The 27,987-nt window shown below is 38.2% G+C and overlaps 1 protein-coding gene across 1 annotated transcript in view; it reads right to left on the reverse strand.

Annotated features, from left to right (window-relative positions):
- Positions 1-27,987, reverse strand: part of defl (Integrator complex subunit 7) — a 438,395-nt gene that overhangs the window by 235,965 nt on the left and 174,443 nt on the right. Inside the window, exons 7-8 of the mRNA XM_067157240.2 lie at positions 22,441-22,678; positions 17,323-17,422 (exon numbers count right to left, since the gene is read on the reverse strand). Coding sequence (XP_067013341.2) covers positions 17,323-17,422; positions 22,441-22,678 — 338 coding nt within the window. The remainder of the gene's footprint in view (positions 1-17,322; positions 17,423-22,440; positions 22,679-27,987) is intronic.

A 27,987-nucleotide genomic window follows, 5' to 3' on the forward strand; every position in this document is an offset into this window, starting at 1 on the left:
TCTGCGAACAGTTCATTAATAAAAAAGAGTTTCACTACCGACATTCTAGAACAAGACCCGCCCTTCCACCCTCCTTCCACGAATCACAACGTCCCTCCCTCCCTGCCCCTCCCCCTCCATTACCCCTCCCAACCACATCGACACAGATACACAGTAAGCCACACACAGGCTTAGTTGTCAATGTGACTTGAGACCGACAAGGTCATCTCCATTCGAGACGACAACTTTTAGTTACAAGTAAGTCATATGAGTTTTCTTTTCGTACATCATTTTTAACTTGTTCTTCATCCACTCATACATTCCTTTTTTTTCTCATTACAGATGTTACACGTTTTATTCGTAGTATTGACGGTCTCACTACACTACTCAGCATAATGTTTTATTTAACAGCCAGCAAGATCTATTAGACGAGAGGACTTTGCACCTCAATGTGTTTTTAACTCACTTATCATGATCACTGTCACTTCACATCATTACGTTTTTTAATTTGTTTGTATATTATGTAACAATCGTTTTACTACTGAAGATGGCCTTGAGATTAGGCTGAAACATGTATAGAATTTGTTTCATCTAACAGATGACTTGAATTGTATTGATAGGAGGATTTTATAAATATTTTCTTTTGTAAAGTGATAACCGTCAATACGGAATGAGATTCATAACTTGCAACAATGATGGTTTGAAAATACAATGTGATGAGATATAATAGTGGAAGTATTAACAAAATTAACATCAGAAGGCTGCTAAAATAAGTACAATGGATAAAACAACAGAATGTTATACAACAAGTAGTAAGATTGCATAAAAGTAAAGTTGATAGTCTGGCGGTTATAATTAGACGATGGCGAAAAATCGTATATAATCAAAGTAAAGAAGAGAGAATAAAAGTCAAAGTTAGTCGAGAGATCCGAAGTTAATCATGATCTTGAAGATAAAAGACTAAAGTCAGATGCATATGGTGAAGTTGTAGAACACGTTGAGGATATGAAGTTGGTGAATAGAAGTTGAAGAACCGCCAGACTATCAACTTTACTTTTATGCAATCTTACTACTTGTTGTATAACAATCTGTTGTTTTATCCATTGTACCGTAACGTGGGGTAATTCCGATATAATGGGGCATTATCGATCATTCGGTCTTCCTTCTGAAAACTGAGCCTTCCCGCGAAACCACGACGACAATTGATCCAATACGCGGCGTATAAACAAAGGGAACATTATTGGCTATCTGATTGCGCACTAAGAATATGTGCATTCTTGTCTACAATTCACCGGGAGAGGTTGTTAAGAAGTGAGAAATTTATTAAATTATCGCTGTCATTGGAAACTTCTGTTTCAGAAGGTCACATACCATACACTGGCGGTAAGTTAATACTGCAATCCTATCTTCTGTTATTTGGTATCATATAAAGCTTTTGCGCGAGTTTCTACATTACACTGTTTTAAAGTTACGGCTTTTTATATACGAAGTTGTCTTGTTATAGGGTAATACCGATCATGGTGAGGACATATGTGAAGAAACTGGGACCTGTCGGAAGGTGTAGATATAACCCTATCCACTTAGATAATGCAGTAAAAGCTGTCCGTCAAGGGAAAATGAGTATCCGGAGAGCATCTGAACAGTTTGCTGTGCCATATACCACACTAAACGACAAATTGAAGAACAGATATTCACACAAGGTGGGTGCACCGACAGCCTTAACGAAGGAGGAGGAAAAAACTCTCGTCGAAGGGCTGCTGTTATGTGCCAGGTGGGGTTTCCCGCTCAGAAATACTGATATACGTAACATCGTCCAGGGTTACTTGAACCACGCTGGGAAGGTCGAGAAAAGGATCGCAGATAACCGTCCCGGGTTAGAATGGATTAGAGGTTTTCTCAGGAGGAATCAGGAACTCACAGTGAGGATTGGGGAGAACACCAAACGATCCAGGGCAGCAGTTACGAGAGATATTATCATGGACTATTTCCATAACCTGCAAAACACACTAGAGGGAGTCCCTATGTCAAATATTATAAATTATGATGAGACAAATTTCTGTGATGATCCGGGAAATGTGAAGGTTGTTGTGAAACGTGGGGTCAAACATCCTGAGAGAATTTTAGACTCGTCGAAAACGAGTATCAGTGTTATGGTGGCTGCGGCTGCAGACGGTACAGTGTTACCACCATTCACCGTCTACAAAAGTAAGCATCTGTATGACACGTGGACAGAAGGAGGGATCAGCGGTGCTGGTTATAGCCGAAATATGAGTGGCTGGTTTGATCTTACGATGTTCGAGGCATGGTTTAAGAAAATTATGTTGCCTTATATAAAGACATTACAGGGGCCCAAAGTCATGATAGGCGATAACTTGTCGAGCCATCTCTCAATTAACGTAATCAAGCTATGTGAAAAGCATGACGTCAAATTTGTTCTATTGCCTCCGAATGCTACCCACCTTTGCCAGCCTCTCGATGTTGCCTTCTTTCGTCCCCTAAAGATGGCTTGGCGAAGTGTGCTGGATGAATGGAAGAAAACGAATAGGGGAGTGGTGCACAAATCAGAGTTCCCTAAACTTCTAAAAGAGACATTTAATAAGATAGGTGTAAATTGTGCAACGAATATTATTTCTGGATTCAGAAAAACGGGTATTGTTCCTTTCTGTCCAGAAAACGTGCTACGCCAGATTCCACATGATGACAGTGCTGATGACATCAGTCGAGAACGATCGTGGACTGCATCGTTCGTTCAACATCTCGAGCGAGCCCGGGTTGGAGAGGCAAGTACAAATGCACCGGTTCGCCGTGCGAAGCGCTTGACTGTTCCTCCCGGCAAAGGGATCGTGGTGAGAGATTTGGCCACCAATGCAGCTGACAAGGATAATGATGATGATGATCAAAGTATAGAGACTGAAGTAACTTCAGAAGAAGAATCAACATCAGAAGAAGACAATTCAAGTTTTGAGGCGAGGGAAACCTGTCACGCCATCTCCACCGCAGAAACTCTATCTTCTCATGAAAGTGGTGGGGAAGATGGGTTGTCTATAAATGACTTTGTTCTCGTTGCATTTCCGACGAAGAAGAGAATTCGGCATTTCATTGGTCAGCTGGTGAGAGTTAGTCCGGGCACACTCGAAGCAAATTTTCTGAGGAAGAGGATCCTGGCTGGCACAACATATTTTGTATTTCCAGACATTTCCGATGTAATGGAAATCGAAAAGGAACAAATTGAGAGGAAACTTATACCAGCGTACTGCAAACGAGGAAAGTTCGTTTTCCTTGATATAGAACATGTTGATGTGGAGTAGAAGGCGACTATGTCCTTGTGTAAAAAATTGTGATTAGTGCCTCTTAAATGTAACATTTTTATCTGTATAAACTGTTTAATATGTCTTACCTATTTTATTATGTTTTACTTTACTATTAGTAAAATATCCCGTATCTTCTTTACTATTGGTTCGAATAGTTTTACTAAACAGCTTGAAAATAGAATGTGTTTAGAGACTTCAATTTTCTTATTTCTAGTGATTTAATGATTGTTTATTTGCTTTGTTTTAGGTTTATATGTTAAGAAATATTTTTAAAAAGTAAAAATGTGATCGGTATTACCCACAAGACGGTCAAATACCGATAATCAAGAAAAATAAATGACTGATCGGAATTACCCCACTCCATGGGGTAACACCGATCACCGATTTTTATTAATTTTTTTCAATATTATCAACTACTTACGATTCTTTGTTACGTCAAATAAAAGCTAATGAATCATTAATCTTATATATTTAATTTGGTAAGTACTACGTAAATAACGCGGAACGTATCCGAAAAAAAACCTTAAAAAATGATCGGAATTACCCCATTTGACGGTACTTATTTTACCAGCCTTCTAATGTTAATTTTGTTAATACTTCCACTATTATATCTCATCACATTGTATTTTCAAACCATCATTGTTATTTTTAATGTTATTTTACTTCAAATCTCTTCAAGATTTTAAAATTCATTTCATTACTACATGTTATTTAGACGCTTATTTTTAATTTAAGGTTAAGACTATGGATGATGATGCCTTCAGGGAAGGCGAAACATGTACCACTATTAGCTAACAAATTTATGTGAATCATCCAAGATGATTTTGTATTGATTAGGTGGTCTAATAAATAACTTAATGTTATTATTTCAATCTATTTAGAATTCGGAGCTTTTTACTTTTATCAAATGTCATATTTTAATAGATTACGATCTCCTGCTGGTTACAGATCGCGAGGCAAGCTGCCCGAATCAGATCGCCATTTTATATAACAGAAGCCACCACAGGGTTTTAGCAAGTTAAACGACTACCACATTTTCTTTTATCACATTCCGAAGAGCAATTCTCGGAAGTTAAACAGCTAACACGGCCTTTTAACCACAAGAATATCAAGGAAGTTATTAAATATAAACAATAAATACCTGAAGACTGGTGCATATGACATAAACTCTCATTCAAGCACAAGTGTTTTTGAATAAGTGCCTTACCATAGACACTTTAGAATATTTTAAAGTATGTTTATTAAAAACAAAGTGTTTAACATCACCATAGACGCAAATTTTAATTAAGTTATTATTTTCTCACAAATGCCTGAAGATTATTACAAACATGAACTTTTTATTCACGCCACCTATGTTATCTAAAAGAATTTTACCATAGACGCTTTTAAATATTTTAAATATGTTTTCCATCATTTAAGTTTTTAAACACAATTGTAAACGATACTGTAGTTTAAGTATCATTCACATAAATCTCCTTACCCCCAACCCCCCCACCCCATCTTCCATTTCATTTAAAGCATCTAGAACAATAGTTTTTGGATTCCCATGGGATATAGTTTTAAGATCCAATGTGCTTGCTTTTAAATGTTATCATCTAAGATTTTTATTTTATTTTATATACAGCTGAAGATGACCACTGAGTGGTCGAAACATGTACTGTGTTTGTATTTTTAAGTTTGCCAAAGGCAAAAGAAATAAAGTATCGATTAGGTGGCTTTTTAGATTAATTTGTTGATTATACTCATCGATACGGCCATGAAGTGGACAGCTTGCAATAATACATCAGAGTCATTCGAAATTAAAACTGGACTACGGCTGGGAGACGGGCTCTCACCACTATTATTTAATTGTGCTTTAGAAATGGTAATGAGGGAATGGTTTAAGAAATGTCCCCCAAAAATGAACACTGGCCAAAAAATCAAAACAAACTGCCTGGGTTTCCCCGATGATTTAGCATTACTAGCAGTGGACATAAGAGAGGCAAAAACCCAGATATCAGAACTTCAAAACATTGCAAATACGAAGGTTGGAACTTAACTAGTGGCAACTATTAGTTTTAAATCATTTTAGTGTAATATAGTAGGTATCTTATTGCCCGCCTGGTGGCCATGATCGTTAAGGCGCTGAAGTCTAAAACGGTCTAACACCGAGGTTAGCCGGTTCGAGTCCCGTTGGTCGAAAAAATTTTCACCATCAGAATGTTGGCCGGCAGGGTAGGGGAGGTGGTGGTATACAATTTCTAATCACTAGATTGCGTGCCAAAAGCCTGGATTAAATTCCAAACCTCTCCGCAGTGCTCATATGGAGTGAGGGCATATGACGCTGTTGATGGTGATTCGTCCGTCGGATGGGGACGTTAAGCCTTGAGCAGACCCCTTGGTGCTATTCGACAGGAGTAGGCTATGTGCCGGCACCGGGTTTCACCCTCTCCCTACTATCATATATCACGTCATTCATTTCATCTCTCATTAACTCCTCTGATGAGGTTGACGTCAGGAAGGGCATCCGGTCATAAAAAACCGCCACGACAAATTCATCTCACCTCATACCCGACCCCGTAGGGAAACGGGACAAGGGCTGGACAAACATAGTAGGTATCTTATTATAAATTAGTGTGTTTATTCTATCACTGTGAAATATTTGTGTAGTATAGTATCTGTAGTATCTATTGTATCTGTGGTATCTGTATTAACTCTCTTACTAGAATTCTGTTGCTGTACTTAGGGCAAACTTAACTGCAGTTTAGAATTGTGTAGACCTAATTCTTGTGTATTACTTTCGGTTTTCAGTATTTAACAGCAATTTTCATTCTGTTAGGGTGTTGTAGAAAAAAATTTGTACAACTAAGTAGTATTGTAGTGTAGTAGTAGTAGTAGCAGCTTATATTAATTACCTTGTTGTTTTGTGATTTTTGTGAACTATCCTAGACAATATTCCTTTCCTTTCATTTTTATAGGCAATATTCCTTTCCTTTCATTTTTATTTGCACACAATAAGTAATTTTATTTATTTTTCCTTTTCTTCCCATTATTCCGTAAATAATGACTAAGCAATGCAACTGTAGGAACTGTGGGTGCGGCCAGGCATTGCAGAGTATGAGGGAGGAGTTGGATAGAGTTTGAGGGAGATAATTAGGATTCTCTCAGAGGGCAGTAAATAAAGTAGGCCTTCCTCAAATAATGTACACGATACAGTAGGTGTAAAGGAGGGATGGGAAAGAAATGGGGGAATTGTAGAAGACAGGTGGTCTAATGTTTTAAGGGGAAGGAGATTGCAGGCTAGGGCTTTGTTCAGGACCAGAATTCAGGACAGGTGTCTGTTAGAAATCGGTACGAGTCACTGCAGGTAGAACAACCGAGAGAAGATGAGGAAAAGGGTACTCTTGCTGAGATGTGTGGAAGTAGGAGGAAGGGAAAAGGTAGGAAAGGGAAATGTAGTGTAGTGGAAAGGAAAAGACTGGTGGAATGGGTAATGGGAGGAAGAAAAGGGAGGAGGAAGTAGCTTCTGCAGCAGTGAGAGAAAATAGGGCTGACCAGGAGGGGAGGGGATCAAATGAGGTGGGTAGGGTTGAGGCTCTGGTCATGGGAGATTCCATCGTTAGACATGTGGGGAAAGGGTGTGAAGGAAAGGGAACCAGGGTAGAGTGTTATCCAGGAATTAGGTTGAGGCAGATGTTTAGGAAAGTAGAAGAGAAGGTAGAGGGAAAGGAGAAGGTGGTAGTTTTTTCACGTTGGTACTAACAACGTAAGGCAAGCAGGTATAAGTACCAACATAGTTGGGGATGTGTGGGATCTGGTAAATGCAGCACGGATGAAGTTTAAGGATGCGGAGATTGTTATCAGTGGAATACTGTGTAGGAGGGATACTGACTGGAAGGTGATTGGGTATTTAAATGAGACTATGGAGTGGGTATATGAGAAACTGGTAGTGAGATTTCTAGATCCTAATGGGTGGGTAGGAGACAGGGATCTGCACCCAGATGGCCTTCACTTAAACCGCAGTGGTACATACAAGTTAGGAAACTTGTTTAGAAGGGTTATAGGCAGGTACATTCAGGGAAACAGGGTGGCCTAGGGAGCGGTGTTAAGCAAACAGGGAACTGGAAATCAAGTAGGGATGATATAAAAATGTTAGTGCTCAACTGTAGAAGTATTGTAAACAAAGGAATCAAATTAAGTAATTTAATAGATATTTACTTACCAGATATTGTAATAGGAGTTGAATCATGGCTGAGAAATGATATAATGGATGCAGAAATATTCTCACAGAACTGGAGTGTGTGTCGTAGAGATAGGATAGGAATGGTAGGAGGGGGATATTCATTCTGGTGAAAGAAGAATTTGTAAGCTATGAAAAAGTTAAGGATGAAAAACATGAAATTCTGGGTGTAAGGCTCTTCTCTAAAACTAATAGGCAACTTGATGTCTTTGGAGTGTACAGACCGGGAAAGGGTAGTGCTGATGCTGATTCAGAATTATTTGATAAGATAATCAGCTATGTTGGAAATGATATGGAAAGGAATGTGATAGTAGCAGGTGATCTCAATTTACCAAATGTCAATTGGGAAGATAATGTGAACGACAGGAAGCATGACCAACAAATGGCATATTTAATATGGGGAGGCAGCTGATTCAGAAAGTGATGGAACCAACTAGAGGGAAGAATATTTTGGATGTGGTGCTGATAAAACCAGGTGAGCTCTATAGGGAAACCGAAATAATAGATGGTATTAGTGATCACAAAGCTGTTTTTGTGGTAGTTAAAAATAAATGTGAAAGAAAGGAAGGTATTAAAATTAGGACTATTAGGCAGTACCATATGGCTGATAAAACAGGCATGAGGGAGTTTTTAAAACGTAACTACGATCGCTGGAAAATGGTAAATAAAAATGTAAACAGACTCTGGGATGGGTTTAAAACAATAGTTGAGGAATGTGAAAATAGGTTTGTTCCTTTAAAGGTGGTAAGGAATTATATTATAACAGAGAAGTAGAGAGACTAAGAAGGAGGTGCAGACTGGAATGAAATAGAGTTAGAAATGGTTATGGAAGTAAGGAGAAATTGAAGGAACTTACTAGGAAACTGAATCTAGCAAAGAAGTCAGCTAAGGATAACATAATGGCAAGCATAATTTGGTGATCATACAAATTTTCGTGAAAAGTGGAAGGGTATGTATAGGTACTTTCAGGCAGAAACAGGTTCAAAGAAGGACATTCCAGGAATCATTAATGAACAAGGGGAGTGTGTATGCGAGGATCTTCAAAAGGCGGAAGTATTCAGTCAGCAGTATGTAAAGATTGTTGGTTACAAGGATAATGTCCAGATAGGGGATGTGAGTAACACTAAAGAAGTATTAAAATTTACCTATGGTAACAATGACATTTACAGTAAGATACAAAAGTTGAAAACTAGAAAAGCAGCTGGAACTGATAAGATTTCTGGGGATATACTAAAGGCAATAGGTTGGGATATAGTACCATATCTGAAATACTTATTTAATTATTGTTTGGTTGAAGGAGAGTTGCTATAGTAGCCCCTGGGTATAAAGGAAAGGGTGATAGACATAAAGCTGAAAATTACAGGCCAGTCAGTTTGACATCCACTGTATGTAAGCTTTGGGAAAGCATTCTTTCTGATTATATTAGACATGTTTACAAAATTAATAACTGGTTTGACAGAAGGCAGTTTGGGTTTAGGAAAGGTTATTAAGCTCAGCTTGTAGGATTTCAGCAAGATATAGCAGATATCCTGGATTCAGGAGGCCAAATGGACTGTACTGCGATTGACCTATCTAAGGCATTTGATAGGGTAGATCATGGAAGACTACTGGCAAAAATGAGTACAATGGGACTTGACAAAAGATTGACTGAATGGGTGGCTATATTTCTAGAAAATAGAACTCAGAAAATTAGAGTAGGCAAAGCTTTATCTGACCCTGTAATAATTAAGAGGGGAATTCCTCAAGGCAATATTATTGGACCTTTATGTTTTCTTATATATATATATATCAATGATATGTGTAACGAAGTGGAATCAGAGATAAGGCTGTTTGCAGATGATGTTATTCTCTACAGAGTAATAAATAAGTTACAAGATTGTGAGCAGCTGCAGGGTGACCTCGATAGTGTTGTGAGATGGATGGTGGGCAATGGTATGATGATAAATGGGGTTAAAAGTCAGGTTGTGAGTTGCACAAATAGGAAAAGACCTCTCAGTTTTAATTACTGCATTGATGGGGTGAAAATTCCTTTTGGGGATCATTGTAAGTACCTGGGTGTTAATATAAGAAAAGACCTTCATTGGGGTAATCACATAAATATGATTGTTAATAAAGGGCACAGATCTCTCCACATGGTTATGAGGGTATTTAGGGGTTGTAGTTAGGATGTAACAAGAACTAGCTGGATTGAGAAGAAAACTAATGAACCAGTGCTTAGAGAAATAAACACCCAGAGACATTTTATAACAACGATAAAAAGGAGAAAAGCATCAGTTTTTGGTCACACTCTCCGGCATAATGACTTCATAAAAAACTTGTTCGAAGGCAAGGTGATGGGAAAGAAAGGCAGCAGAGGGAAACCACGGAAGAAGATCATTGAAGAGGTAGTTGAGATGATGGGATGCCAAGGTTATGGAGAGATGAAAAGGATCGCAGAGAGAAGAGATCAATGGTTGCAGCGACAAGGCAGAGCCTTTAGATAATGATGATGATGAGTAGGGCTCGGATGTTTAAGACCTAAAAATAGCCCAAATAAGCAAGCAAATATGACGTCAAAAATGAGGAAATATGACCTCCAAAGTGACAAAATATGACCCAAAAATGATTAATCAAAATATGGGCATTTTAAAATAAACTATAAATTGGAACGGTAATTTCTCTGATACATATTTGTTAACTAAATTCTGTATTCTTTCTTTAATATTAGTTTTCTGAATAAACATGTGCAGCAATTATTCAGTCTATTACCCTTGATTCACTTATCAAACTTTTGTGAACTAAGTTCGCTAAGTTTACCAGATCACACAACATTGTAAAAGTCCATGTTTGCGGCCTGCATTGGTGGTTTGAAATACAAGAAAACTAGAAATCAATCTATTTAAAAAATATATTTTGGAACGTTTAAGGCCAGATTTCATTAACATTATTCAAGTGCGTTAAAGTTTAAACTGAGCACCAAGAAACGAATTAAATAGATGTCTTTCAGTACATTATGGTACTGAGCCTATAGCCTATAATGCAAACTCACATACCTTTTTCATTCTTCTCCGCGGGTGGAATTGAAGTGTATGACAAGATTCATCTTCAAAGCGTCAGGCGCGAAAGACCTCCGATTATCATTTAACACATTCTTGTAAGAGGAGAAGCTCCTTTCTACATCACAAGATGTTATTGGTGCAAATTTAAATAATGTTAAATCACTGCTGTCGAGTATGCACTCATCTTGAATTGTACTGGTACTTTCTCCTCTAAGAACATCATTTACCTTGCACACACGGTGAAAACCATCATTTTGATTAAGCACATTTTGAAGTTTCCGTTTTACACTGTCACCAACTATTCCATGTGATTGTTGTACTGAAAGTTCAACACTTCTCACAATGTCAATACTTGCATGAATTTCTAAGCCAGCAGATTCTAAACAAGTAATTGCACTCGATATATTTCCAAAGTTTGACTTAATATATGCCAAACTATCTGACAAACTGTTGGAAGACAATTTCTGGGCAATCTTGATAGAAGAGGCATCATCTTTGCTGAAGCCATTAACAATGTTTTTGATAGTGGAGTAGTTTACTCAATAATACGCGGCAGCATCGAGCCACGTCCCCCACCTAGTAAGAACTGGCTGTGGAGGGAGTGGAGTCGAAGGAGCTAACTCCTTGAAAGTCGCAACCGCAGTGGTGCTTTAAAAAAAAATTTTTGATGTTAGATATTAATTTTTCGACTTTCAGGAAAATGTCCACGAATTTCTCCTGCAACTCTATGCAGAGCATGCGCAAGGCAAGTAACATGAATCATTCTTGGATAAAATAGCTTGAAGCCTTCAGCAGCTTTCACCATGTACGGAGCAGCATCGGTAACAAAGAGAAGAACGTTTTCCCGCTTAATTTCATCCTTCCACAAAATTTTTAGTGCATTATCAAAAAGAATTGCAATCGTTGAATGATATGCTCTCTCTAAAACTTCTGAGGTTTGTAGAAAAATATCCCCAGGGCAATCAGCACGGAGTGTTCCAATAATTACATTCCCTGCCTGCAGTGTCCGTCGTCTCATCAATAGATATCCAAATCTTATTGTCTGCTACACTGTGTCGTATTTGATTTAGAGTATCTTCATAGCAACGCGAGAAATAGTTTTTTCGCAGTGTTGATTCTGTAGGAACAGATTTTTTAGTGTATTTCTCCAGAAAATTTTTGAAATGGGTATTGTTCACCTTGTTTAGAGGAATGTTTGCAGACACCATCATCTCACAATGTTCCTTTGAAAAATCTGAACATCTGTCCACTGCTGAAGATGTAACAGCCTTATCGAATATCAATTGCTGCCTCTTCTTATCGACATGTTGTCGTTTGACATTGTTGCTATGTTTCGCCGTGTTACAATGTTGTTGCACATTAAAACGTTTTTCAGCCACGACTTTCACTTCACACAACTTGCAAAATAGAACTAAACCGTCTGTACAGAAATATTCTTCTCCAAATTCCTTAACAAAGCTTCGTAACTTAACACTAGTAGAAGACTTTTCCTTAGGCATACTGGAATGTGTACTGAGATACGATTTACTGTAAACTAATGCTTGTGTAGGTGAAAGGAGGTTGGGGTTCTTATATCTGAACTAAGACAAGTGAGCGATTACCAGAAGTAATTAGCTCACTGCTGGGATGGGATTTTCCGGATTATTTCTGTCTATACCTGGGAAACCGGGTTGCCGAGTACAGCGGGTTGGTTATTCCTTTTTTTTTTTTTTTTTTGCTAGGGGCTTTACGTCGCACCGACACAGATAGGTCTTATGGCGACGTGGGATAGGAAAGGCCTAGGAGTTGGAAGGAAGCGGCCGTGGCCTTAATTAAGGTACAGCCCCAGCATTTGCCTGGTGTGAAAATGGGAAACCACGGAAAACCATCTTCAGGGCTGCCGATAGTGGGATTCAAACCTACTATCTCCCGGATGTTGGTTATTCCACTATTCGACTTGTATCAACAGCATGATAAACTTACCAAGCAGTTTTGCAAACACTAGTTCGCATTCGGTAAGTTGAAGATGATAACGCACACCTACAGCTGTCGTCAAACCGCCAAAATATGACCGAAATATGATCGAAATATGACGTTTCTACTAAAATAGCTAAAATATGACCTTATGGCAAAAAAATAGCCAAAATATGCATTTATATGACAAATTAAAATCACTTAATTGTGACGATAATCACCTGATTTGCACCGAAATCCAATCACACAAGAAAATAGAGACAAAGAAAAAAAATATGACTTTTCCTAAACATCCAAGCCCTAATGTTGAGTAAGGATGTAAAGAAGAGGGCATGTAAGTCTCTGGCAAGACCCCAACTAGAGTATAGTTCCAGTGTATGGGACCCACACCAGGAATACTTGATTCAAGAACTGGAAAAAATCCAAAGAAAAGCAGCTCAATTTGTTCTGGGCAATTTCCGACAAAAGAGTAGCGTTACAAAAATGTTGCAAAGTTTGGGCTGGAAAGATCTGGGAGAAAGGAGACGAGCTGCTCGATTAAGTGGTATGTTTGGAATAATAACAATAAGTTAATTTATTAATTTCACCACCTAATCAATACAATAAGTCTTGTCTTAGTTGATTTACTTTGGCATGTTAACTAAAATGGTACATGTTTCGCCTTGTATTTAGGCATCATCAGCCATTATCTTAACCTTAAAATAGAATCAGGCAGCTGATTTACATATACATGAAATAAAACAAATTTTTTTAAAAACCTTGGAGAGACTAAAATTAACATATGGCAAAAGACTTGTAATGAAGTTGGTTTTAAAGATCACAATGAGTGAGGAAATATACAATTGGAGAAAGTAGTAGTGATATTGACATCATTATCCAAAATTCATAAAAAGGAGGTCCCCATTCGACCTATAATTAATAGTATAAATAGTCCTACCTATAAAACTTCTCAATTCCTACACAAATTCCTAAAAATACATTTCAAATTCAACAACTCCAACCCCATAAAAAAACTCGATCGAACTTTGCAATTCCCTAAATAAATTCAGTCTGCAACCAAACCACGTTTTATGTTCTTTCGACATCACCAACATGTATACAAATATCCCTATCAATAATACTATTAACATCGTAAAGAACAATCTGTCGAAACATAGCAAATTAAGTAAAATCGAAATTGATGAATGGTTAAAATTACTTAGTTTTGTTTTAAACAACAATTACTTCACCTTCAATAAGAAAATTTACAAACAGGAAGGTTTGGCGATGGGAGACCCGTTATCTGGAATATTAGCTGATATATACTTAGGAAATCTCGAACACATTAAGATTATTAACAACATCAACGGAATCTGTCTTTGGCATCATTATGTCGATAATACCATAGCAATCATAGATAAACAAATCAATAACAGTGATAACATATTATCTTTCCTCAACAATTTGGATAATAACATTAAATTCACTAAAGAAGATGAGATCAATTGCTCTTTAAATTTCTTAGACATCAAAATCACACGATTAGCAAACAAGTTCAACTTCCAAATATACAGAAAACCCACCTTTTCTCCAACAACTATAAAAAATGATTCTTTACATCCCAACTCACATAAAAAAGCCACTTATCACAGTCTAATATATAGAGCATTAAAAATCCCTATGTCCCCCAGTAATTTAAAGAAAGAATTACAATTCATTAAAGAAATAGCTAAATTCAACGGATTTAATACAGATATAATTTAAACATCAGCAAGACCAAGACGGTGGTGATGAAAGTGTATGGGGAAGGAGCAGAACCAACAGTCATGTTAAATGAAGCTCAACTGGACAGCGTTCCAGTTTTCAAATACTTGGGTAGCATTATATCAAATGACAACCTAGCAAAACATGAGGTGAACAATCGAATCAATAAGGCAACACAATTTTACCACCAGGTAAGACACCTGCTGTGGGATGAGCAAATACCCATGAAAACAAAAATGACATTGTACAAGTCCTATTATACACCAATTCTTACATACAGTCTCTAAACCACAACAATGACCAATAGAGATAATTCCAAACTTCAGGTAGCTGAAATGAAATTCCTACACACTATGATCCAGAAAACCAGGAAAGACAAGATTAGGTATGAGAAAATTAGAGAAGTAGGAACAGATGATTCTCTCCTCAATAAGATTCAGATATCAAGACTGAAGTGGTTTGGTCACATGAAGAGGATGCCAGTAAACAGAACTGCAAGGAAGGAATTTGACAGAAAGGTAGAAGGAAGACGACCCGTGGGAAGGCCACGAAGGAAATGGATAGATTTAGTTAAGAGCGATGTACTGCTGAGAGGTCATGATTGGGACAAGTTGGTGGAGGAAGAATGGTACAAGGACAGGATGAGATGGAGGAGGCTCATATACCACACCTGGGAAACTGGAGATGGTTTAGGATGATGATGATGATGATAATTGATAAAATCATCAACAAAACCAAATTAAAACTAGCTACAAATTTAACCCCAATGAAACCCATCAAACCAAAATACGCTAAATTCACGTTCACTAACCATGGTATTTATCCGATAACCAATTCACTAATGGAGCACGATGTAAAAATAGCCTATACAACAAAAAAACACTAATCGTAATTTATTCTTTAATCATAACTCTATTAACATCACAGACAATAGTTACTCTGGATCAGGGATATACAGACTAAAATGCTCTACATGCAATTTTTCTTATGTTGGCCAAACTGGCCACAGCTTCTCCACCAGATACGCCGAGCATTATAATGCACAAAGACATAAACAAATTTTCCGCAATGGCCAACCACATGAGGAACACAGGACATAAATTTACTACAACAGAACAAGAACCTTCATATCCTCAAAAGAGTCGATAAAAGTAAACTTATGACTGAGTATGAAAATTTATTCATTTTCCTTGACCAGCTTTTAAACAAAGATAAGAACTTAAACGACATCACTGATTAAAAAAGAGCCCCTTGTACGAACAGATTTTATGTCTATTACAAGAATCAATTCCCCTCACCAATATATTCTTAAAAGTTTTCAACCTCAAATCAATAAGCACTCCCACCTCCTCTACAACTAATACACTCCCCTCCCTTCCCCTCACCGCCAGTACCTCTAATTCAAATGCAACCAACAGACGCTTAGCCACACCCACTGAAATATCGCTCCCGCCAACGGCATCTTACCGTTACAATACGCGCAGCAATACACTTCCCTCTTTCTCTGCCACCAATAGTAGCTCCCCTCCCAAGTAATACAAACAAGACCATAGTCACGCCTTTGCAAACAGTTCCACCTCCAACTCAAACATACAGCTATAACACTCGTAGTAAGAAGCAGACTGTCGACAACGACATTCAGTTAATAACGTAACAAATTTCCCTCACCATCGTCAAATGGTAAGTGTACACAATTTCCACTTAAACATTTCATTACGATTTTTTCACTCAATTAACACCACGTTTCTGGTTTCCTTTTACAGATTCAACTGTTACACTTCTGTTTCGACTAGAATGTCAATCAACCCACATTCTTAACAACATTATAGCATTGCATCAAATTGAGATGGTCCATAAAGGTCCAATTTAAACATCGTTCCTCAACCTTCAACTACAACTTCGTATTTTTTGATCAAAGTGAACCACATAACCATATGCCATTGATTTTCGACTCTCATCTCTTGTAAACAAATAATTGCTGGTCACTTGACCATCTTTCATAATTTTATTCTACATTATTTTTTATTAAATACGATTTTTATCGTCATTTTCGTTGTAACCGCTGGTCGGCCAATATAATTTTTTAGCAATCCTATCACTTGTTCATAACAGTCTGTTGCTTTGTTCATTTTAATTATAATAGAAGCCTTCTAATGTCAATATCACTACTACTTTCTCCAATTGTGTATTTCCTTACTCATTGTAATATCTTTAAAACCAACTTCATTACAAGTCTTTTGCCATATGTTAATTTTAGTCTCTCCAAGGTTTTTTAAAAAAGTTTGTTTTATTTCATGTATATGTAAATCAGCTGCCTGATTCTATTTTAAGGTTAAGATAATGGCTGATGATGCCTAAATACAAGGCGAAACATGTACCATTTTAGTTAACATGCCAAAGTAAATCAACTAAGACAAGACTTATTGTATTGATTAGGTGCTGAAATTAATAAATTAACTTATTGTTATTATTCCAATCAAACATCATCAATACGGATCAAGAATGATATTTATCACATGTAATAAGTGGTATGTTCCGAGCTGTCAGTGGAGAGATGGCGCGGGAGGACATCAGTAGACGAATAAGTTTGAATGGTGTCTTTAAAAGTAGGAAAGATCACAATATGAAGATAAAGTTGGAATTCAACAGGACAAATTGGGGCAAATATTCGTTTATAGGAAGGGGAGTTAGGGACTGGAATAACTTACTAAGGGAAATGTCCAATAATTTTCCAATTTCTTTGCGATCATTTAAGAAAAGGCTAGGAAAACAACAGATAGGGAATCTGCCCTAAATGCAGATCAGTAGTGATTGAAATTGAAATGTCGGACCTATGGTAATGCTAAACTTGAGCCACCAACATCATCTCAAAAGTCGCGGATCACAACAACGGGCTCCATAGAGACTGCATCCCTAGAGAGCAAAACAAAAGGGCAAAACCAGTAGATAACACAAAACAAAAGCAAGGAGGATGAAAGGTTGCCATAGTTGCTGAGTGATGAATTGTGCAGCAACTTAGTGCCACTTACCCCTTACTTGAAGTTCCCTCTTGCTGCAGCCCACCATCCCCTACACTCACCTGTAACACACAATCCGGGTCATGATCTGTACAGCCTTGGATGCGATCACTGGGTTGCTGGAGTAGCACGTTCGATTACACAGCTCCATCAGAAGGGAATCTGAAGAAAGTATGGTAACATAGGTGTTTCAAAGCCAACTGAGGTGGTGGTAAACGATATTTAACAACAATATCATTTTACAACTTGCTTTACGTCGCACCGACACAGATAGGTCTTATGGAGACAATAGGATAGGAAAGGCCAAGGAGTGGGAAGGAATCAGCCGTGGTCTTAATTAAGGTACAGCCCCAGCATTTGCCTGGTGTGAAAATGGGAAACCACGGAAAACCATCTTCAGGGTTGCCGACAGTGGGACTATGCCACATGCAAGCTCACAGCTTGGTACCAACAAGATCCAAAACACCAGAACGTGCTCTGATCTGTTGGGTACACAACAGGAAGTCATGAAATAACCTTTGTGTTTAACATGACTAATGAAGGAGGAGACGAGCAAACACAATTACAAGAACAATCTCAAATACATTCCAACTTGCCGACACTCGCATTTATTGTTTATATAATTATGTGCAGTGCGGTACATGTTTCCGATCGTCAGCCACAAATATCAAATTTGCTTAGCATGTCTAAAACTGTTCACTACAACTAAAAACAAGCTTTATATTCTTGCTTGTCCTTAAACAGTTGCCATATTATTAATACTCTGCCACAATATCTCAAGTAAGTCCGTCTGTGCATAACATATCTTGTTTTTGGTTTAATGTAAGTAGAAGTAATAATTTTACAGTCAAGGATTTTATATGTGTGGCTGGTGAAGGGAAACGTACCGCACAGAATTATATAAATAACAAATCATCATCATCATCATCATCATCATCATCATCATCATCATCATCTGCAGTTTCCAACTGTTGGCCGGGTCTGCTTGGAGCATAAGCCTCTCCATCTCCTCTTGTCTTCCCGCCACTTCTCCCCAGTCACTCTTGTCCAGTCCTCACCTCTTGTCTGCACACACTCTTCCACTCCTTTTATCCACCTGTCTCTTGGTCTTTTACCTGTTATCTCCATTTCGTCCATCCTCCTCGGTATCCTTTCCTCTAATAAAGTTTTATTATGAATCCACCTGTTCAATACATTATAATGTTGTTACATTTAAAATAACTTCATTAAGTTAAAAAGTTAACTTTTTAACTAAAATAACTAACTAAAATTTAAAATAATTTCATTAGTTAAAAAGTTAACTTTTTAACTAATGAAGTTATTTTAAATGTAACAACATTATAATGTATTGAACAGGTGGATTCATAATAAAACTTTATTATTATATATCAACAGATTTCAATATGGATTAAAACATGAGATTAGTCACTTGCAATCCTTTCCTCTGTCATTCTCTTCATGTGTCCGTACCTTCTAAGTCTTGATGCCTCTATCCTATTATGTAGTGGCTCTTCTTTTACTATATCTCGAACCTTCTCATTTCTCATCTTATCACTCCTATCCTGCTTCTCAGAAATTTCATTTCACTTGCCTGTATTCTATTCACGGCTCTCTGCCTCATTACCAAGTCTCAGCTGCGTATATCAGAACAGGTATATAGTACACCCTGTATATCACCCTTTTGCTTCTCTGAGGGACATCCTTGCTCCAAACCAGGCTTCTGACACTTTTCAGGAACACTTCTGCTTGTCTTCCACATTCGATTATTTCCTTATCATTTCTTCCACTTTCCTCTATGATACTTCGTAAGTACTTGAAACCTCTACTTTCCTAAGCATTATGCCTCTCGTCGGTCTCTTCTTTCTAGTTGTGATCACTATCTCGCTCTTTTGGGCATTAAATTTCATTCCATATTGAGCCACCTCATCTAACTGTTCCTGGATATCCTCTTCCTTTTCTCAACAAGTCATCTGCAAACATCATCATTTTCATTTTTCCATCTCCAACTTTCCTTGCCACTTTTGTCGTTATCTCGTCCATTGTTACTACGAAGAGCAAAGGTCACCACTTTGCTCAAACCAGCTCGTTTTCTCTCCTCAACTGACACTCCCATTGTACATCTCCTTCACTCTTCCTACGGTCTGTTCCTCAACACCTTCTCTCTGTAAGGCTTCTCACACCTTGTTCCTACACACACGGTCGTAAGCTTTCTCAAAGTCTCCTTACCCCATTTGTAATGACGCTCTTACTGCGAATATAAGGTCTAATGTTGACCTTCCTAATCTGAAGCCATACTGCTTTTCTCTTAACTTTTCTTCTACCCTCTTTCTGATTCTATTCTCCAAAACCTTCTCAAACACCTTTGCACAGTGGCATATCAATATGACTACCCTATAGTTCTTAAACTCTTTTCTATTCCCCTTCTTGTACCCCCTTCTTCCAATCTTCAGGGGTCTTCCTTCCTTCCACACTACTTTCAACACATGATAAAGCCACTGTTTCCGTACCTCTCCTGCTGCCTTCACCATCTCAATACTCACTTCATCTAACACTGGGGCTTTCCCTCCTTTCATCTTGTCCAGTGCTAGCTCCACTTCTGCCCATGTTAAGTTTTTTTCTTCTTCCATATTTCTTAGTTCCTCCCTGGTTCTACTTTCCTCCCCAGTGCATTCTTCTGCGTTTAGTAAATCTTCAAAATACTCCTTCCACACTCCTTTGAGTTTCTCCATTTCTTGCACTTCATTTCCATCTTTGTCTATCATTACAACATCTTCCCTCTTGACCATTCCATACAGTACTTTTTTATTTCCTTTGCTATCCTCTTCCATCATGTTTGTCACTTTTCCATCCGTTTCTTCTTCTCCTCTGTTACAACCCTTGTAGCTTCTTCCTTTTTGGTCTTATAATCTTGTTTTGTCTTTGTTGTCCTCTGTTGAAACCACACTCTGAAAGCTTTATTCTTCTCCCTAAGTGCCACTTTGACTCTGTCCTTCCACCATGGGGTCTCCTTGCATCTTTTCCTGGCACTAGTTCTCCCACACACTTCCTCTGCAGATTTACTAGTGTCCTCTTGAACTTTTCCCATTCTTTCTCTCCTGTTTTTGAATCTTCTGTTGGTAAGTTCAATGTTATTTTGGCATTCTTCCTTAGCTTCCTTTTCCTTCAATTTTCATGTTTTGATACGTCTTTCCTGCTTCTCTGTTCTCTTCCTTTCTGTTATTGCTCTCAGTTTCATTACCAATAGTCTGTGGTCACTATCTAGGGCCAATGATGGTATTACCCTTACATCTATAACATTCCTCTTCATTTCCCAGTCGTAGATCATGTAATCTACAATGGATTTCCTAGACAAGTCACTGCTATACCAATGGCTTTCTCTCTTTTTGAACCACAAGTTCCCGATCATCATCCCATTCCTTTTGCACAAATCCAGTAGTCTTTCTTCTTTTTTATTCCTATTTCCCCATCCTTCCGCTCCAAGCACGTTCTCATAACCCTTCTTTTCCATGCCTACATGGGCATTCAAGTCCCCCATTACCACATTTTGTCCATTCAATTGTCTCTCCAATTCTTCCTCAAAGTCATTTTTATCTTGTTGCATGCATCCTGCTTGTGGAGCATACACTTGTACAATTTCCCAAGTTTTTCCTTTGACTGTTAATTTTGACTTTTATCAACCTGTCACTTATCCCTTGTACTTCCTCTTTCAATCCATTTCTTACTACCATTCCTACTCCATTTTGCTTTCCTTCATCATTTCCTATCCAGTACAACCAAAAACCATTCCGCAGCTCTCTCGAACCCTCACCCCTCCACTTAGTCTCTGCCAGCCCTAGTACATCTTTCCATCATGTCTACGACCTCTTCTACTTTGCAGGTTATACATTTCATTTTTTGTCTGTATTGAAGATCTACTTGTGATACAATTTCTTATAATTTTGTTAATTGGTGGTGGTAATTAACAAAATTATAAGAATTTGTATCACTCTTCTACTTTTCCGGTCAATGTTTGTATATTCAGTATGCCAATTCGTAATCCTGTTCCTCGCCAGGGTCATCGTCTGTTACATCCGTCTGGCTTGCTATGCCTGTCGTGACTTCAACAGAGCCCCGTAAGGCCTTCACAGCTACTGTAGCGGACTACACTTCACCCCCACAGGCTATTCCCTGACTTTATATGAGTATCGACAAGGTGGACTAATTACATGTTATAAACCTCATTTTAGGTCCGTATTGAAAATTTTTACAGTTCAACAATAATTTGTTAATTTGTTCCACCTATTCAATACTTATATTTTCACTTATAGTGGTTACATAAATAGATTCTTAGTTACATGGGACATGTTTCGCCCTCAAACCAGACTCAGAGCCAACAGACGGGCAGCAACCAACACAACAGTAGATAACAAATAATAACTTCCACTTACATAAAACATTATTTCTGTATCTACTGACATTTTCTGGCAAGGTTTCAGCCATTTTTATTACCTACCGGTGCTAAGGGCCACTTACAATTTTTCAACAGATGCTTCTGTCTCACTTGCTGACGAATTTCATCAGCGGCCTTGGAAAGATTGTATTCATGACAATCAAGTTTATGCTTGTGTTCACGCCCTCATGTCGTTGGCTTTATATTATTACCACTTTGGTTTTCTACTAATATTTTTTATGAACTGTTTTTAATTAGAATTTTAATAGAAGAAGTTTTAGTCTCCGACAAGATTTTAGTTTAATCATAAGACAGTTTTCCATTAGCATTTTTATATATTGTATCACTTTTCACATTTTTATGTTCCGAATTTTAATAACTGACTAAACTTTTAACTTCCACTTTTAATTTAGTTGTATTTTTTATGATTGTCTTTAGGCTGAAGATGCCCTTAATTGAGGGCGAAACATGTCCCATGCAACTAAGAATCTATTTATGTAACCACTATAAGTGAAAATATAAGTATTGAATAGGTGGAACTAATTAAAACACCTTTATTATTGTTGAACTGTAAGGTGGACTAATACAAAAGAATATATTTGTGGCAGTCAAATCGGACAAATTAGACCAACTATGGTCAAAATCATAGATTCTATGGGCAATTTCCACATCATATCGTCAGCCTCCCAGCTTCATGAGGATCTTGGTAGATCTTGAGTACTGATGTGAGAAGTGCATACTGCCTACAAACCTTGTTTAATCTGCGAGTGGCAGGTAGCGGCAGACTTGGCCAATACCTGCAGCACGTCCAGAGACCAGTTGAGCATCTTCTCGTAGGGCGTGTTGAGTGCCACCTGAACCACTGCCTCCATGGCTCCCGGCGGCCACAGGTGAGCCCCTTGACCAGCGAGGTAGTGCAGGTGCTTGAGGACCTGAGCCTTCACCTCCCACCGAGGGTCCGTGTTCAGGTATTGCAACAGCAACGACACCTACGCACGATACATAACAATCTATATAACGAGTGGTTGTGTCCTGCATAAGGCAGCTTTACCCGAGTGATGTGCGGATTCTCTGCATAAAGCAATTCGAGTACTTAAATACGTAAAACTTGTGTTGCACAAACAACGTAAATAAAATATGAAAATAAAAAATAAAGCTAATAAAGTAAGTTGACATAGGACCAAAAACAAGAGAGATTAATGAAATTATTAGAATGTGATTATACATTTTAAAATTAACTTTGAACAACAAACAGTTAAATAAGATTATAAGAACATAGATGTAAGGAATGATTTTAACATTAATACAATTGGAGACAGATGTATGGAAGGAGTAATGATATTATGAAAGGATGAAAACCATAACGGTATAAGTGACATTTTTTTAAAAATGAGTTAAGTGCAGGATGCATCTTTTCACCAGCAAAGAGATACAACTGATAGTGGTAATACTCTGCGCTCTAGTGATGGGTGGGATAAGTACAAATAGCATGCTTTATATGAGTGTTGAAGATGTTTAAATGCCTTTTTCTCTGAATGACCAAAATGCTACTTATACCGTTAAGGTTTTCATCCATTCATTTAAGAAAAATCAAAATGAAATATAGCACTTCATTGATGAAAAGATTGTAGAATTACAACAAGATGGCTGAATATTATATAAAGTTCAAAGACATCAAAGCATAACATAACGGAGAATGTCACACTTGTAATAATCTCGCCGAGGTGTTAAGTTGTTGCATCCTCTTGTCTAATGCAGACTTCATATGTTCCATTATACCATTTGCCTATATGTAAAATATTAAAATGGAATAGTGCATCGATATTAAATTCTTAGGTTGGAACTTGGTTGAACAAAGTTGGTGTTAATAATTGATAGAGAGGGGATATGAAATTGATATTCTTGGTTTGAACTTGTACATTACATACATTATCATTATAGACTGTTATGCCTTTCAGCGTTCAGTCTGCAAGCCTCTGTGAATGTAATAAACGTCGCCAAAATAATCTATTTGCAACTAGTGCTTTGACCTCATTTAGTTCTATACCTCTTATCTTTAAATCATTAGAAACAGAGTCTAACCATCGTCGTCTTGGTCTACCTCTATTTCTCTTACCCTCCATAACAGAGTCCATTATCCTCCTAGGTATCCTCCTCCATTCGCCGCACATGACCTCACCACCGAAGCCGGTTTATGCGTACAGCTTCATCCATCGAATTCATTCCTAAATTAAACTTTATCTCCTCATTCCAAGTACCCTCCTGCCATTGTTCCCACCTGTTTGTACCAGCAATCATTCTCGCTACTTTCATGTCTGTTACTTCTAACTTATGAACTCACTTATCCTGAGTCCACCCAGCTTTCAATCCTGTAAAGCAAAGTTGGTCTGAAAACTGACCGATGTAAAGATAGTTTTGTCTGAGAGCTGACTTCCTTCTTACATAATACTGTTGATCGCAACTGTGAGCTCACTGCATTAGCTTTACTACACCTTGATTCAATCTCACTTACTATATTACCATCCTGGGAGAACACACAACCTAAATACTTGAATTTATCAACCTGTTCTAGCTTTGTATCACCAATCTGTCATTCAATTCTGTTGAATTTCTTACCTACTGACATCAATTTAGTCTTCGAGAGGCTAATTTTCATACCATACTCATTGCACCTATTTTCAAGTTCCAAGATATTAGACTGCAGGCTTTCAGCACAATCTGCCACTAAGACCAAGTCGTCAGCATAGGCCAGACTGCTTACTACATTTCCACTAAACTGAATCCCTCCCTGCCTTTCATACCTTTCAGCAGATGATCCATGTAAACTATGAACGGCAAAGGTGAAAGATTACAGCCTTGTCTAACCCCTGTAAGTACCCTGAACCAAGAACTCATTCTGCCATCAATTCTCACTGAAGCCCAATTGTCAACATAAATGCCTTTGATTGATTTTAATAATCCACCTTTAATTACATAGTCCCCAAGTATGGTGAACAACTTTTCCCTGGGTACCCTGTCATATGCCTTCTCTAGACCTACAAAACATAAACACAACTCCCTATTCCTCTCGTAGCATTTTTCAATTACCTGGCGCATACTGAAAATCTGATCTTGACAGCCCCTCTGTGTTCTGAAACCACACTGGTTTTCATCCAACTTCCTCTCAGTGACTGATCGCACACCTCCCTTCCAAGATGCCAATGAATACTTTGCCAGGTACGCTAATCAATGAGATACCTCGATAGTTATTGCAATCCTTCCTGTTCCTTTGCTTATAGATAGGTGCAATTACTGCTTTTGTCCAATCTGAAGGTACTTTACCAATACTCCATGCTAATCTTACAACTCTATGAAGCCATTTTATCCCTGCCTTCCCAGTATCTTCACCATTTCAGGTCTAATTTCATCTATTCCTGCTGCTTTATGACAGTGGTGTTTATTTACCATCCTTTCCTCTTCCTCAAGCATAACTTCACCAACATCATTTTCCTCCTCTACATAAGCTTGGCTGTTAGCAACACCACCAGGAAGATTTTCTTTTACGTTGAGAAGATGTTCAAAATATTCCCTCCACCTCTCCAGTGATTCCCTGGGATCTATTATGAGTTCATCTGAATTACTCAAAACATAGTTCATTTCCTCTTTCCCTCCCTTAATAAGATTCTTTATTACTGTCCAGAAAAGTTTCCCTGCTGCCTGACCTAGCCTTTCCAGGTTATTACCAAAGTTTTCCCAGGACTTCTTTTTGGAATCAACAAATATTTGTTTCACTCTGTTTCTTTCACCTACGTACAAATCCCTGTCTGCCTCGGCCCTTGTTTGGAGCCATTTCTGATAAGCCTTCTTTTTACGTTTACAAGCTGCCCTCACTTCATCATTCCACCAAGATGTTCGCCTTTTCCCATCTTTACACACAATTGTTCCTAGGCATTCCTTTGCTGTTTCTACTACAGCACCCCTGTATGCAACCCATTCACTTTCTATATCCTGAACCTGCTTACTGTCTACTGCTCGAAACTTCTCTCTAATCATATCCATGTACTTCTGTCTAATTTCCTCGTCCTGGAGATTTTCTACCCTTATTTGTTTGCAGACAGATTTCACTTTCTCTACCCTAGGCCTAGATATACTTAGTTCACTACAGATCAGATAGTGGTCTGTATCATCAAAAAATCCCCGGAAAACTCTTACATTCCTAACAGATTTCCTGAATTCGAAGTCGGTTAAGATATAGTCTCTTATGGATCTGGTACCCCTAGCCTCCCATGTGTAGCGGTAAATAGCCTTATGCTTGAAGAATGTATTCGTAACTGCTAAACGCATACTAGCAGAGAAGTCCAGCAAACACTTCCCATTCCCATTAGTTCCCATATCTTCCCCACATTTATCAATCACCCTTTCATATCCTTCAGTTCTATTCCCAACTCTCGCATTGAAATCGCCCATTAGCTAGCACTATTCTATCCTTGCTATTGACCCTGACCACGATGTCACTCAATGCTTCATAAAACTTGTCAACTTCATCCTCATCTGCACCCTCACATGGTGAATACACGGAGACAATTCTCGTCCTAATTCCTCCAACTGATAAATCTACCCACATCATTCGCTCATTTACGTGCCTAACAGAAACTATGTTGCATGCAATGGTATTCCTGATTAAACAGCCCTACCCCAGAGTCTACCCTTCCCTTTCTAACACCCGTCAAGTACATTTATAATCTCCTATCTCTTGCTCGTTATCTCCCCTTACCCGAATATCACTTACTCCTAGCACATCCAGATGCATCCTCTTTGCTGACTCAGCCAGTTCTACTTTCTTTCTTCCATAAGCCCCATTAATATTGCTGGCTCCCCATCAAATTCCATTTTGTTCGCCAAGTTGTTTCCAAGGAGTCCCTCACCTGTCAAATGAGAGTGGGACTCCGTTACTCCCATAGGTTGGAGGCTTGCTTAAAATGTTCTGAGCTCGGTAAATTTATGAAGCAGGATGCTACCCTACTTACACATAGTCTAAGTGAGGATCTCTCCTCTAACGGGTTATGGACCACCGGTGGATTGTGTAGTCCTAGCCGCCTGAGCACAAGGAGGGCCATGACTCAGAATATGTCCGAGATGCCCACTCCCATTCCATAACAACTGTATCCCAACTCTCAGGACCACTTACTAGGCCACTCAGCCATTGCCCATGGTTCACGAACTAGGACGAGACTACAGTAACCTATACCATGAATCATTGAACTTGTACTGGAAAAATAATTCTAGAATGGTGTTTGTACTGGGCGGTACACCTCCATGCCGCTAATTCAAACATTGCGACAGTTGAAACTCCTCTACTGGAGAAAGCCTGAACTTTAACAACCACATTAATTCTAAGGTTTCTCAGAAGATGTCTTTACTGTAAATTTTGAAGTGTTCTGAACTATGTCGGTTTCGATTTGTTTTTGTTTTCTCTGTAGTAAGAAGTGTGAACATTCTCTCCTAGATGACACTACTTAAGAACTACAATTGTGCACCCTAGTGCGAAGTGAAGGAACTTTTCTTTTGAAGAAATTTGGTATTCATAAGTTTGTTCTTTGTTAAATTTCTTTCAGTCATTGTTTGGGTTGGCAGTATAACCCTTCTCTTTCCGCCAGTTTTGAATTTGACCAATAAGGAATTTCTGTAATTAATTTTCCACCAATAAGGTGTTTCTTCTTCGTCTGGTGTATTAGTTTTTGCCATTATCCAATAAAATTTTGTGGGCAGGTTGTAATCATTCATGAAACGTCTCGAATTTTCCACGAGGGTATATAAACTGCTGATTTTCTGGTCTCCTGGCCACTTCAGTAACATCTCTCCTAGTGTGATTATGTAGCAGGGGGCGGGAAGCGCCTCTTTCTTCGGGCAGCAGTTCATCCACAAGGTAATGGCCATTTAATAACTTTATTTCTTGCTAGCTCAGCAGTTTAACCCTCGGGGCAGGTTCGAAACTTTTCTCATGTAACCTATCCTTAAAATGTAATAGACACTTGGTAAAACTTCGGCTCTTTAACTATAAATTGGGATAGAGAGTGCTAACCCTCTCGAGCTCCCACTCCTATTATTTTGAGGTGACTTTGTTTTCACAACCGTTTCTTTTTTTTAAATGTAATAAAGTCTTCTTATACAAGTCACCTCTTTAGTATGGGATTAGCCCTTGTGTATGCAGCCTAGTGCCAAGTAGGTTTTAAAAAGGTATTAGGAGTGTAAGTTACGCCTCCATTCTAATCAGAATTTTGGGCCATGTAATTGACCTGTTTCTTTACTGAATAGGCCT

The sequence above is a fragment of the Anabrus simplex genome, chromosome 13 (assembly GCF_040414725.1).
Source record: "Anabrus simplex isolate iqAnaSimp1 chromosome 13, ASM4041472v1, whole genome shotgun sequence".
Lineage (NCBI taxonomy): Eukaryota > Metazoa > Arthropoda > Insecta > Orthoptera > Tettigoniidae > Anabrus > Anabrus simplex.